This window comes from Centruroides vittatus, unplaced genomic scaffold (genome assembly GCF_030686945.1).
Source record: "Centruroides vittatus isolate TY-2023 unplaced genomic scaffold, ASM3068694v2 scaffold_1015, whole genome shotgun sequence".
In the NCBI taxonomy this organism is placed as follows: Eukaryota; Metazoa; Arthropoda; class Arachnida; order Scorpiones; family Buthidae; genus Centruroides; species Centruroides vittatus.
The window spans coordinates 146,590-162,014 of NW_027122666.1; the positions used below are offsets into that span (position 1 = coordinate 146,590).

Here is a 15,425-nt window from a genome sequence, read left to right on the forward strand (position 1 = left end):
TTTAACTTGCCTAAAATTGCCTTTGGCAAAGGATTAACCTTTCCAGTTCCGTAAACTTCAACTGGTAATCAGAATTCTGCGAATGTATAGACGTAAATATAAAAATAATTAATAAAATTTATTGAGTTGATACTGTATACAAATTAATTTATCTTTTTATACTTGTCTGTATAATAATTATTATAGATTTATTTGTATACACACACATATATATATATATATATACTTTTTTCCAATAACGTAGCAATGTAGCAGCAATAACCTTATTGTAGCTGTAACAAAAACTAGTTTCATGGTCTGTGATTTAATATAAACAATTAAAAAAATAATAATTATTATTATAAATGTTAGAATAGTTCCTCTTTATTTTTAAATTCAAGTTATAATTATACTTACGCTTTAAATAAATTATTTATTTTATAATTTTATAAGTTATATTGAAACATAAGGCATCAAAATATAAAAACGTATAGGTCAGTTCGGGTTACTGTAGAGTTAATAGCTTTCTTATATACAAAATATGAAAAATAAAATGAAAGCGTGTGGTTGTCTGACCGCACTGAAAAAGTTAAACTTCTTCCTAGTGTTAATTATCCGGTTGTCATCCTGCTCTGTTTAGTTAAACTGGATCATAAAAAATATATAATTAAAAATAATTATATGTATTACGTCTATGTGTGAGTATACAGGTTACGAATTATTTAAAATCGGAGGAAACATTCGTTCAATATTGAACCTGGACAATTTATATAATGTTAGAAATCTAGAATCTAGGGTCTTTGGAATCATAATGAATGACATTTCCCTTCCGAAATGATTTCATTTTATTTGTGACATTTTCTATCCTGTGGACAGAAACAGGCCCTTTCAATCAGGGGATGGGTGGTGAGGGAAAGGGCCCGACGTATGGTGGATCAACCATGAAAAATTTCTAGTGTTTTTCTACCCGAAGGAGCCAGTAATCACCTCTTACAAAAGATGACACAGGGCTGCGATTTTTAATCATATTTTAATTTAAATTATCGCAAGGATCAATTCTATACCGAATTTATCGCTTTCTATAGTACGGCAAAAGATTTTAATTGAAATCATGTGACTTTCGGTCCAGACCGGAAGTTTGTATACAGTTAATCGGGTCCTAAGCTTCCCATATTTGATCTCGGTTTTAATATATCTAACTTTGTCCTCGAGATTAACAAATACCGGACGAACGGATGGACAAACGACAATGAGAATATATAAGTTTGTAATTTTCAAATTGTAGCACAATCTATAAAAAAGAATAATTGTATATAACTACGCTCCTTATCAAAAATATAACATATGTTTATAAAAATATTTTGAAAATTAATGTGAAAAAAGTGCATTTATCCAGATTTGAAAGTTCATATTGTAAATAATTGGATAAAACCATTGAACACTACTAGTTGATCACCTGACAAACGTGCTGTCCACGTGGAGTTTTCCGGGTTTTCACGTGTCTTTACGTATCTAACACCTAAATGGAGGTAACATTATCATAAAAGTCCTCCAGGAGGCATCCCTCTTGTCATATTGCCATGTGTTCCGATGCCATAAGTGCCACTAAAGGCAGAAGGCTCTATTGCAAAAAAAAAAAAAAAAAAAAAAAAAAAAAAAAAAAAAAAAATTAAAACTCAAGTTGTTCAGATGAATCATGCGTAATTAGTATCCTTTATCGATAATCCGTCCGATGTCAAATGATTTTCAGTTGTTTCGGAAGTTTGTTTTAGTTATGATAGCACAACACTTGGGCGATCTGTCTAGGGCAGCGGTTCCCAACCAGCGGTCCGTGAACCACCAGTGGTTCGCAAGAGCTAAAATATGGTCCGCGAAAGATTTAAAACTTTTATTCATTTTAAATTATTATTCCCATATTGATACAGACTGAATTTAATTTTTACTAAAAATGTTATGTTTTCTACTATAATAGTACTGTTAAAGCATGTTACTCTTGAGTTTAACGATTACTTATGTTAAAAGTTTTGATTAAAGTTCATTTTTAGATTGACACAGTTTATTTTTCTTAAACCTTGTGGTCCCTGCTAACAACGATGAAATCAAAGTGGTCCCTGGTTAAAAAAAGGTTGGGAACCGCTGGTCTAGGGGGATGTCTTCCGGGAGGTCTTTTAACAATAACTGGCTCTTATTCAGGCGTTACAGACGTGAAGAAAACCGGAAAACTCTACGTGGCCAGCCCGTCCAGGCCAAAGTCCTAGAATATATTCTAGGACCTTGTGTCCAGGCGAGGTCTGAACCCACCACTGTTCAGGATCAGAACCGCTTGGCCACTGGTGGGTCGTTTTGGAATAGAACATTTTTCGGTACACATAAATAATCCACACTAACAATATTTTGAATTGATATTTAGCAAAAGCATCTCGTCATAGATATTAATTATTTTAAAGATATCTTTTAATAATTAATATCTGTAATAAAAGAAAGAAATTCTTCCAGTAGTTTAAATTATTTAAATTATTTAATTAAAAATTATAATTATTAAATTTATTAAGAAATGGCGCCTAACGTCTTCCTCTAGTACCAAATTTTTTCTTAATTTATTAGTATAACAGCCGATATCTAGCCCGATAACATACGGCATTAGTTGGCTTGTAGAAAATATATATTTAAACATTAAACACTTTACAAAATCATTAATTTTATTGCAAAAAAACAGAAAATATTTATTTATAATGCGTTAAATTTTATTGCTTTCTATATAATGAGTTATAAAATCCGAGAACTTGTTATTTTATAAAAACTTGTTTAATTTCTACTTTATAACACTGTATATAAAAAGTATTCATCTGTACTGTACATTTGTCCATATAAGCCTGCAAGACAAATGACGTAGCTAACTAATTTACTGTAATTTACATAAATAAGAAATGCTTTGCTTGTAAATTATAAAAAGATGATTAATAAAATCAAGTCAAAAGGGCTTCAAGCAATCAAGAGTTTTGTCATAAAAGAAGTGTTCAAAAATAACATAATTACAATAAATGTTTACCAAACTTATTGCGCCCGTTGCCTACAGTAGTAAAGAACCTATTACCTCTTTTCCATAAATTTATTTAATGTGTAGGCCTATATTGATGTATTAAAATTATATTATTATGTTATTATTAAGACTCTAACGCATTAAAATAAAACATATTAAGTTATAATTTTAGTGCCTAGATGTCCTAGCCTCTGTTTCAATAATGAGTTTAACTATCCTTGGAGGTCATAAAGCATTTAAATGATCTAAATAAAAATACACGGCTGCCCATTAAAATTGCTACAACATGAAGGTGGCACGCAACAAATGCGAAATCTGCATGAAAGTACATCCTGGGTGCTCTGTAACTCAAGATTACCTGTCAGTTTAAACATGTCTTCCTCTCTTTATACTGTATATGTAAAATAAACATGATTTTGCCATTTGCTTGTTTTCCTGGTGTAGTAATTTTAATGGCCAGCAGTGTAGTCTATACATAAAAACAAATTTTTGAGTTTAGTTATGAGCAGTGGGAACACTGGGAGTTCGGTCGTGGATTCGCGCCTCACGTGGACGAGCTGGCCACGTTGAGTTTTCCGGGTTTTCTCTATGCCTCTGTGACGCCTGAATAGGAGCCAGTTACCCTTAAAAAGGCATTCTCCTAGGCAGATCGCCCAAGTGTTGCGTTGCCATAACCTAACAAACGAGCTTCTTAAATGAATAAAAAAGAGAGAAATGATGATTATAAAGATTAATCTATCAGCGATGTGGACATTTAATGGTTTTAAAAATGAATTTTACAATTCTTTCTATAAAAGAATATTAATTTACCCGGATAAACTGAAGAGTAACGCTCTGAAAGCTTTGGAGAAACATTCCAAACGCATTTTCTTTAACTCGGCGGTTTTAACACGGATTACATGTATAATTTTAACTTGTTTGTCTTTTAAATATAAGATTTCCCCTTCGTAGGAAGATTTTTAATGAATAAACTCAAGTATAATTGAGAGTTTAATTTTAAAAAAGTTTTTATTAAGAACTTCATAAAAGATGACGCCACATGCAATTTTATTTAATATTGATTTTCCACATAGATACTTTACCTTACACTGCAGTATCAACAGTATCAGAAAGATAAAAAAATTGCCGTTGTCTCTTCTCTTTGATATCTTTCACATAAAAGATATTACAGAGAATAATAAGATAGAAAATAACTAATAAAATTTGTTTTTATCATATTGGAAAGATTCTAATCAATATAGTTCAATCACCTTTTTCTAATTGTTTATGATTAGATAACTTATAAATAACTTTCTTGTAACTTCGTCTCTGAAATGTTAGTCTTACTCTCTATTCATGAATATTACAAAATAATTTGTCAGAATCAGTGGCGTAGCGTGGGTGTCAGCCGCCCGGGCGAAGGAAAATTTCGCCCCCTCTTAAATAAAATACGGGGAATCCCTACAAGTCAGTACAGACGGTGTTGTCAGTCGCTACAATGGGCAAGATGTCATTATTATACATTTATTTAAAGAAAGAGGATTCCCCAGTTTCGTCACAGAATAAGTAATGAAAACTTCCGTGCTCATTTCAATCGGTCCGAATCGTAGGTGCGATAAAAATATGAAATAAAATGGTTCAAATTTTTACAAGATATTATTATTATTTATTGTGAAAAAATGCCGCCCCCTAAAAGTGCTGCCCGGGGGCCCCTACCGCTCCATTACACTACGCCACTGGTCAGAATAAAATTTCAGGAAATCCTCGTTAATTAGAACTCGAATAGTTCGAAATTCCATTACTGTAGTTTTTAACTGTGCTTTTATTGCGGCCCGGGATGTAGAGATTTACATGTTAAGGAATTCGTTTAGACCGAAGTTCCTCCATGCCACAAAATAACAATAGACCAAGAACAACTCTAATCCTGTCAACATGGCTTTGCTTTTACAATAAGACATTTTCGGATGTCACCTTAACCAAGGATTACCTTTTTTTTAATCTTATTTCATAAATATGGCTGGCTTTTGGGATTGCGAGATTCGGCTACGAGTAGCAGGTTAGGTATTTGTAGGGTTCTAGGCTACTACCTTTGGGCCATTTAAGAAAATATATTGGGCTACATTTCGAGGAATCCTGCTTTATTTTTTATGAAACTTATCTGACAACCTGTGAAGTTCTCACCAAATACTTGCTGTTTACCTGCAGTTTATTTATAATATTATTATTAATTATTATTTAATTACCGAAAATAGCGTTCTGTTTACGTAGTCTGTTTGCGTTTAAGCAAATAGAATACTCGTTTGCTTAAAATTATATCAGTTATATGGTATTTGGCATATATTGTACGAAAATATGTAAATCCCGGATAATTCGAAAATTAATAATTCGAAGTCGCGATCATTTCGTCCCTTGAATTTCGAACTAACGAGGATTTCCTGTATTGATCTTATTGCATCATTAACAATGTTTTTATTCACAAATAATTCAGAATGTATAAAGTTCTTCAGAATGTATGAAGTAAAGTTCTTAGAGAATTTAATGCCTTTAAGATTTAGCTTTAAATTAATAATTGATTTTAAAAAGTATAATTGATATTCAAAATTTTCAAGTAATTTTTTTTACTTCAAAGTTTACAAGTTAACAGAAGAAAACACAGGGTTTCATTTTTTTCACCCTACACCCTTTTCACACCTTAGCAATGGTATAATTATTGTCCTAGCCATTTACTAGTTTTATTAGTGTTAAGGCCGCCACACACGTTCAGGAAATCCTTTGAGGAATAACTGCGCAGGCCTGGCCTTGAGGAAATTCAGAATTTCCTGTCGCTCACACACGAGGAGGAAAATCTCTGTCAGTCAGTCGGCCATGGCATCTTATGACGACGTACTGGCTGTTCTTGGATGTTTATGGCAACAAATTGTATTAAAACACGCGGGAAAAAACATGTGCGTAAAAGTCTGTGTAAAGAGTAGTAGTAGTGGTTTGGGTAGCACTGATCACAAAATTAATTTTTCATACGAATAATTTTATAATGGCATTATTTCAGATCACAAAATTAATTTTTCAAGAGAAATCTTGGGCTATAGATTCTGTTAAAAAGCATCAATTACCAGCGAAAGATCAATGGCAAGTCGATTTTACTACCAAAAAAATTCATGGGTTAAATTTTATAGACGAAAAACCATCCGATATAACTGGCTGGATCGAACATAGTAATTTACAAAACTTATTTAAAGGTGGATAGACAGGGGGAAAAAGTCTTTTTAAAAACTGGAGCTACAGTTATTTAGACATGGAACTTCTTGGGTGTCCAAGATCAGATAATATTAAAAAGAATTGTTATTACCACAAATATTTTAAAAAGCATCGTTTATTTGCGATCTTACGAACAATTCTTAATTGAACAAAAAATAGATATTTTCAAAATCAGTACGTTGTATAGATATTTAATAAATAAGTAACAAATATAATTTAAATAATTATTATATTAAACTATTTCCTTATTTTACTTTGTCTTATTGTCAAAATATCATTTCAAATTGTCGTATTTTAATTTATTCCGATATTAGAACAACAACAACAGCAACAAAAAAAAAAAAAAAAAAAAAAAAAAAAAAAAATAGCGAATATAAATAATTCTCAACCACATCCGGTATTAGTACAAATTGTAAAAGTTATTATCGCAAATTAATTTTATAATTTAATAATTAAAAATAATTATCTCATTGTTAAAATATTATTTTAAGTTGTCGTGTTTTAATACAACATTAAAACAGGTATTAAACAGGTATAGGTATTAAAACAATAAATTTTTTTAAAATGTAAAAGAAAATGATATTACAGAGCAGTGGTTCTTAACGTTTTTACATTCGCGGCCCACCAAATATTTCATAATTTTTTGTGACCCCCTTTTTTTCAATAATAATTTATATTTGTTAAATTATCTATAATAAATTGATTTTTTATTATTGCTTTATTTTTTTATATAATAAATGTAAATCATAACTTTATTATTTCATTGTCTATTTAAATAACATTCAAACTTCACAATTAAACATAAAAACTCATTTATTTTTAACAAAAAATAAAATAAACTATTAACTTATTGAAAAATGTCGTAATTAAAGCTAACTATATTGATAAATATATGTGATTTTTTCATATGAACAAAATAATAATTTAATTTTTGGTGAATTTTTAAAATAATATTGCCTGATTCACCTATTTTGCCCTTGGCCGTTTTACAAAATAAGAGGGCGTGGCAAACGGCAGAACGTGGAAAATACAGACTTTCACGAAATCTGAATCTCTTGTGCTGATTTGATCGCTTCGTCACTTCGTGATAAATATAACGATAGGCCAAAGTAACCAAACTTGAAATATGGTTTTTATTTTATCGTTCATTCTTCTTACTTTTCGATCAGGCAGGCTAAGGGTTAAGATATTAGCCACTGATAGGATTATCTTTTCTATGATGGAAACGATATTGTCTACCAGTATAAATTCCGATTTATATTCTTTATGAACTACTTTAGGCGTCTGTTTTAAGCTGCTTATAAAATGTTTCCATTTTCATTTGTAATAGGTGTTATAACAGTTATTTTTCTCATATTTCTTTGGTTAAGGTAAGTATTTATTTATCTTACTTCATAATACTAACAACTTTATCATAAACGTCTGATACGTTCCATTTCACAATTTGAGTGACTTTTACCTTTTCTATATCTTCGTGTTTACAATTATTACATTTCTATTTTTTTAAATAAATGTATATTTTAGTAAAAAATAATGTTTAATTTTTTAAATTTTAGATAAAAATGCGCCAAAGTGTGCTTTCATAAATGTAAGTAAGGGGCCTATCAGTGGCTAGACGGTTTCGTTCTCTGAACACTGGGAATTCGGTCGTAGGTTCGCGCCTCGTCAGGACAAGCTGGTTACATGGAGTTTCCGGGTTTTCTCCCCGTCTGTATCACCTAAATAGGGAGAAGTTGTCCTTAAAAACTCCTCCCAGAAGGCGTTCCCCTTAGGCAGATCGCGTTGCCATAACTTAATATAACAAACAAAACAATCAAAAATATAAGTACAGTAAGTTCTTGATTTAACAGACAGGTAGGAAGGGTGTCCACTTTTGCCAAAATCCGTTAAACCAAATGTATTTTTAAAACATTTTATATATATATATATATATATATTATATTATATAGATAGATAGATAACAGAATGTTCGTGTCTCTCCGTTACTAGCTTTTTGATCGATCTGCACCGAATCTTTAATACTTATTCTCAGGAACTCCGAGGAAAATACAGACTTTCACGAAATCTGAATCTCTTGTGCTGATTTGATCGCTTCGTCACTTCGTGATAAATATAACGATAGGCCAAAGTAACCAAACTTGAAATATGGTTTTTATTTTATCGTTCATTCTTCTTACTTTTCGATCAGGCAATGTCGGACGACATAATTCTGTTAGTTACTAATAAAAACAAATAATTACGAACAGCAATAAAAATATAAATTTAAAATACTCAAAGCTAATGTGATTATTTTTAAAAACTCGTGGAGCATTTTTGTTTAGTTCGAGTTCAAATCCAGATATAGTTCATTTTTCCGTGAAAACCCGTATTCATAAAAGTACAAAATTAATAACTCGTTAGTATTTTCGTCCTGAACAGTCCCTTTGGAACGGTTTCGACCCGGAACTACCCACCTTTAGTTCTGAAGATATTCTCCCATTATCACGTGTTATATCGATTATCACTGGCTATATTAAAAGTAAACTTTTTCCACAAAAAGGTATTTTATTTTTATATATTATATATATTTGCAAGCTGTATAACGACGTCTTCAATATCTGGAAAGCGATTATAACGATTTCCCAAAGAAAAAGAAAGATAAATCGTTCTGATCACATAGCAATTTCTATTAATATTTATATATATATATACGTAGAAAAATTAATAGAAATTGCTAAACTAAATGTATATATATATATATATATATATATTTAGTTACATTATATTTCATCATAATGTTTTTAAAATTTAGATTATACAGATGTAAAAAAGTGCTCGTAGGCATTTCGTACATATAATTAGACCAGACATACTTTTGCAGTTAATATATCTAAAGTATAAATAAATAAATTATAAAGTATAAATAAAGTATAAATAAAATAACATATTTATTGACATAATTTTATATCTATCTGTAATCATGCATTTACTTTTGTTACATGTTTTTTACAAATGTTCACTTTGTGTTTCAGCATCCAAACATCGTAAAGTAGTTAAAATTCCTGCATTTCAGACTTTAATTAATGTGAGGTCCTGTTGGCGTTCTTTTTTTCTGACACCAAGTAGGTTACACCTATTACTCGTTGAGTTTTTGAACATTTTTGTGGATGGCAAGAGCGCGTATGTGAGGCTAGTGGTAAGAGAATGGAGAAGGAAACGACGGGATACGATTAGAAAGGAGTCACTGAACAAAATTAACTACAATTAAACATTTATTGAACGGAATAAAAGTTTGTACAGTACGTTACACAGTTAAATAAGACGTAATGTTCGCGTTTATGCGCATTATCATCGCGGAGAGAGAGAGTTCACAAATTTCGATACCTTACGAGTCTGAACTAGAAATCCTACGTGGAGGTGAACAAGAAATGAGTTTTTTATGTCAATTAAGTTCTGGAGATAGCAGCACGCAAACGAAAGGACGATGAGTAATTTAAAGGTTCAAAAATCCAAAATAGGAACACATACGAAATTACAGATGATAATAGCAAACAGGCACAGATCTTGAAAGAACGAAGAACGGGCGACAACTGACTAAAATCAGCCGTTCTTCGTCATATTTAAAGGTGGAAACGTCTAGAGGCGACCAAAATTACCCTTGTTCAGTTATATTAAATCAATATACATAAGTTTAATTAATAAATGAAATAAAAGTTTTAACTTTGCTACAAAGATATGCTTTTCATTTGTTTCAAAAGCGATATAATTGTTTTCCTATTGTTGAAGACAATACAGTCTGCAGAACAAATCTCTAGACAATACAACCTGCTACACAACAATCAGACTGTAAACATAATATAAACACAGTCTCAATAGAATGCTATTTGTTATAAAAGAAACAAACAATAAAAAATAAAACAATTTATTAATGCAAATATGCAAATTGATACGATCAATTTGCAAATTTATTTAAATCGTTAATATAATTTTAATTAATATTATATTAAATTCGAATTATTTTACAATCAATTTAAAGAGTATTTTATAATTTTCTATTTAAAAATAGTTTTAATAATGCAATAAATAAAGCCATCTCATCTGATTTTATTCTATACATTTCAGATGGAGGACAGACAAACTAAACTTACTTAAAAAATGCGGCATTCCCGGTCCAAAGCCTAATTTTATAACTGGAAATTTTAAAGAATTTCAGTTAGAGGTTAGACGTTTATAAAACACAAATTAATATGAAAAATTAAATATAATTTTTATTTATTTTATAGCGAGGGAAATGCATCGAGAAATGGTTTAAAAAATACGGAAAAATGTTCGGGTAAGGCGCACAAAAATCGTTTTTATATTTTTATTTATTGCCGAATTTTTGATTAACTCATTCATAAATAAGTTGCGTGAATAAATATAAAATAAATTATAAAATTATGTTATTTTACGATAAATATTTAGGTTTTATATAGGAGCTAAACCGTACATCATGTGTTCTGATATCGAGTTTCTTAAAATAATGGAAATCAAAGAGTTTAAGAATTTTTGTATTAGAGATGCAAGTTTAGTTTCTTATATTAATTCATTAAAAATTATTCATTTGAATTAATTTATTTATTTATTTGAATACAAATTTATTTATGAATATTTTCCAGAGAATTTTCCCAGATGCAGGCGTAAGTCACGAATTAGCAAAGCATGCCATGGCGTTGCAAAAGAGCATTAAGTGGAAAATATTAAGAAGTGTTTTGACTAATTCCTTTACTTCTGTGAAAATTAAAATGGTGTCGTGATCGTCCCTTCGTTTATATTTCAAATTCGATATATTGCTTATACTTTACTAACCATTTTATATTTTCAGATGAGCAGAACAATTCATGGTTCTATAATCGAGTTAATGGAAAAAATAAAAAAAGAAAATAGCAACCCTCTTGATATTATGCAGCTTTATAGTGGTTCCATGTTTAATGTAATGTCTAAATTGATTTTAGGAGTAACATTTAACGAAGAGAGTGAAGAATATAGTAAAGTTTTTAATTCCTTAAATTATGCATTTAAAAAGGATATTTTTAGCTTGTCAAATAAACTATCAAGTAACTGGTCTTCTGCTTATTTTTTTTAAATTTTACGTTAATTTTTAATTAGAATTTTAATTATTTAGTTTATTTTCCGGAAATCGAGCCACTTCCTACTTATTTTCGATTATTTATGGACATTGCCAGGTATATACTAAAGTTTAATTCAACTCGATATCTTTTTAACACGAGTAAGAAAATTATTACTTCTAGAAAACAACTGATGGTATGTATTATTTCAAATTTTTATTCACAAAAACTCTAATATATTAAATAAACAATATTTTCAGGACAATCAACAGGATATTCTTCAAACATTCTTGAAAGCAAACCGAAACAAAAAATTAGCAAGAGCTTCTATTCTGGTTAATATTTTAATGTTGCTGAGTGCTGGGTAAATGCATATATTTATCAATATTTTTTCAATTATTTAGTAATTATAGACAAAAATAATTTACTAATATTTTAACATTTTTGCAGAGTTGAAAACATGAGTTTTTCATTAGGATGGTGCTCTTACTTTCTTGCTCGTAATCCAAAAGTGCAGGAGAAAATACGACAGGAGATTAATAAAAATATCGAAAAAGATGTAATTGAGTGCAGTTTTTCCACTTTTTTAAAAATATATTTTTAGTTTTTATTTCATTTGGATAAATTATCGAAATATTACAGTTTGCTTTCAGGCATACTTTGAAATGGATCAAATTCGGGCATGAAAAAGATTTAAGTAATAAAATGTCTCACATACAGTATAAAGTATTAGTTTTTACAAAACATCTTCCACCCTGTTGTGTAAAATGGAGCACTTTTGGCGATGTTTTCCTTTAATTGCGTGTAGAGTACAATACTTCATGGACTGTCTTGAAATTGGAGCAACAGCAGATCTTCGATAAGAACATGTGTTAACTGATTTTTTCAAGTTTCTAGAAAATCACCGTAAAATTCCGAATGTGCATTGTATTTTAGGATAGTAATAGCCGATTTAATGATATTAGAGGTTGATAAGCCAGTCTATGGAAAGTTACGAGTTATGCTTCTAGTAATTATACTTTATTCTAGGTTTGTAGAAACTCAACAATTTTCAATAATAAAGAAACTGAGTTAGCATATCTTGTGAAAAAGTCTTCAACTTAAAAATGTTCTGCAAATATTTTCTAATTGACAGTTTATTCATGGTAGTAAGTAGGCTTATAAGAACAAATTCGTATGTTATTAGTACCACTGAAAATGTTCACATAAACAATGCATTCACGCTCCTCACTCTCTATCATGAACAAAGATTTACTTTCGCAACCCCCTTTCCTTCGTTACACGTAAATAACGTAATTGATGGACTTTAACACTTAATAACTAATATTATATTATTAACGTCAAACCTTTATTATTATATCTCATTTACAAATGGGCCCACCAGTGGCCAATCGGTTCCGTTCCCTGAACACTGGGAGATGGGTTCGTGCATCGCCAGGATAAGCTGACCACGTGGAGTTTTCCGAATTTTCTCCACGTCTATAACGCCTGAACAGGGATCAGTTACCCTTTAAAAGACGTCCAGGAAGGCATCTCCCCTAGGTAGATCGCCTAGGTGTTGCGTTGCTGTAACAAAATAAACAAACAAACATTTACAAATGTACAATAGATATTCATCTTTTTCTCCCTTGCAGAAAGATATTCAATACGAAGATCTCGTGAAACTTCAATATTTAGATCAAGCTATTTCAGAAACACTTCGACTTTCACCAGTGTCTCTTTTGTAAGTTTAGCAAACACTAACAGCAATACCTTCATAAAAATCATTAAAAATTATTTTTCAGCGTCGTTAGTAGAGCATGTGAACAAGATTTCATATACAAAGGACTGACTATACCAAAACACGTAGGAATATTTGTACCCACGATAATTCTTCATAGAGATCCGAATTATTGGCAGGAACCAAATAAATTTGATCCTGACAGGTTTGACTTGTTGTATGCCATAATTTCCTATTCTAATATGATATTTAGCATGAAATATATGTACTGAATTTACACTTTTACAGATTTTCACCTGAAAATAGAATAAATATTAACCCAATGACTTATCAACCTTTTGGAGCAGGACCCAGAAATTGTGTGGCGTACAGAATGGCACGAACAGTCATGAAATTGGTCATGGCTAATTTAATCAGATCTTTCATTTTTGATGCTTATGAATATGAGGTATACATATTTTAAGTACTGTACATGTAAACTTATAAAATATTTCTAACAAATACATTTTTATTGTTTGTAGGCATCTGAAATGGCGCCTTCCATATTTTTCACTCTTCTAAACAATCCAATTTTAATCAAAGCAACTTCCATAACTTCAACTTGAGTGTAATAATTGCCACATTCAGTTAAAATTTATTAATTATATTTAATGCGTGTTAATTTAAATCTATAATGCAATTTATTAGTGTTTAACTATCGATGTAACGAATCTACATATCATATTTTATATCGAAATCATGGGAAAATGTTTAACGATCAAAGACACGTGCTTGTAAATACTATATTTTAAAATGTAAAATACCTATTATTATTATAAATAAAAATTATATACCACTGTTTTTTCCTGGAGATTTTAGCAATGTGATTTTTTAATATATAAATAGATGGGGGTACCATGATTAGCCATCGGCTAATTATTGTACTCCATCTACTTGTATATTAAAACCATGTACCCCGTATATTTATACCGTAGCTCTAGAGAAACCGGGATTAAATTTGGCCGAATATATCAGAAATTTTTCAAAGCTATCTCCGCAAGATTTGCCTGCTCTGTAGCCAAGTTCAAGCAGGCTCCCATTACGTTCCCAGCGCGTTGGAGCTTCGTAGGGCTCAGGAAAATTTGAATTTTGGGGCCCCATGTCAAGTGTTGACTTCAGACATTTTTCTTCCAGGGAATTTTTAAGGAAAATATTTTCTTTTAGAAGATTGGTCTGGGATCCCCCATTGGTGGAGCACTAGTATTATCCTTTTTGTGTGCACCTAGGTAATTATCCTTTTTGCCTATAAGGTGCATGGGCAACCCACGCCTATGGTCACCAGTGAGTACCCTGCTTCCAACGCCCCCTGCCGCAAAATTGCTTCCTTTTACCCCTAGATTTACTCACCGCCCACGGGGACGCTAGTCGCCACTGGGAACCACTTGTAAACTCGTGATATGTATGATAAAAATGCCCATAAAGCAGAAAAACTTAAATAACGCATTTTAATTAGCCCTATTTTCTGACTATAAAACAAGATAATAATGACAGATTTGATAGGACTATCTAGTCTGTGATACAATCAACATCATTATTATGAATATTTACCTCTCAGTATAAATTCCGTTTTATATTCTTTATAAATAGTGCTTAAGACCTAATCTTTTAAACTCTACATTAGTGATTTTAAAACTTTTCGAACCACCGCCTACTTGGTTCCATAAACTTATACCCAACGTCGTCCCCTAACCCATTTTCCCTTGTGTGAGAGAGGCTTGGAAATATTTTTAGAAAAATTTTTCTATGAATCTCACACTTTGTGTCCTTACCGTACATTTTTCTCTACGTCTAGAAACCATTAAACGCAATGTTCTTCTTACTAATTTTAACAGAGGAAAGTGGATGGTTTTCCGTGACCTCACCTTGCCTCCAACGCTCCCCTGCCGCCCACTTGCATCTAGAATATTTTTTAATGTTCATTAATACAAAATAATTAATAATGTTATAATTGAATGTATAAAGTTTTCCATATATAGATTTAACAGATTATATTTTGGTGTATAATTTTTAATTTCTATATATTCTTTAAATTTTCATTTGTAAACAACTGTTTAAATTTTATCTCTATTAATCATGAATTTATTCTCTTTCTAATGATTATACAAAGATGAATGCTCTTATAAATTATAGAATTACCTTTAATATCTTTCGAAAAATATATTAATTATCTTTCGAATAATTACTTCTATTATAAATTTTAGTGCTCAAATTGTCTCATTAATTATTTATTTATTATAACTAACTCTAGTCCGATAATTCGGCTCTTGTGGATGTATAGCTTTAATACTGTATATCAATATTTCATATTTTTTATTGTAATACTTTT

At 30.6% G+C, this 15,425-nt stretch overlaps 1 protein-coding gene across 1 annotated transcript; it reads left to right on the top strand.

The window, feature by feature from the left end:
* The first annotated feature begins 7,507 nt into the window (after positions 1-7,507).
* LOC136986261 (cytochrome P450 3A14-like) lies at positions 7,508-13,708 on the top strand. The gene is made up of 13 exons (XM_067283756.1): positions 7,508-7,623; positions 10,355-10,451; positions 10,516-10,565; positions 10,697-10,802; positions 10,891-11,019; positions 11,097-11,328; positions 11,397-11,536; positions 11,601-11,704; positions 11,791-11,899; positions 12,975-13,063; positions 13,125-13,265; positions 13,349-13,508; positions 13,582-13,708. The coding sequence occupies exons 1-13, from the start codon at positions 7,559-7,561 to the stop codon at positions 13,663-13,665; spliced, it is 1,506 nt and encodes a 501-aa protein (XP_067139857.1). The 5' UTR covers positions 7,508-7,558; the 3' UTR covers positions 13,666-13,708.
* Positions 13,709-15,425: the final 1,717 nt, after the last annotated feature.

What these genes read in the sequence shown, in the direction of transcription:
- LOC136986261 (XM_067283756.1), top strand. Translation starts at nt 7,559, where the DNA reads ATGTTTCCATTTTCATTTGTAATAGGTGTTATAACAGTTATTTTTCTC. An exon ending in TTAAAGAATTTCAGTTAGAG is followed by an intron (nt 10,452 to 10,515) that starts GTTAGACGTTTA and finishes TTTATTTTATAG; the next exon opens with CGAGGGAAATGCATCGAGAA. An exon ending in AAATACGGAAAAATGTTCGG is followed by an intron (nt 10,566 to 10,696) that starts GTAAGGCGCACA and finishes ATAAATATTTAG; the next exon opens with GTTTTATATAGGAGCTAAAC.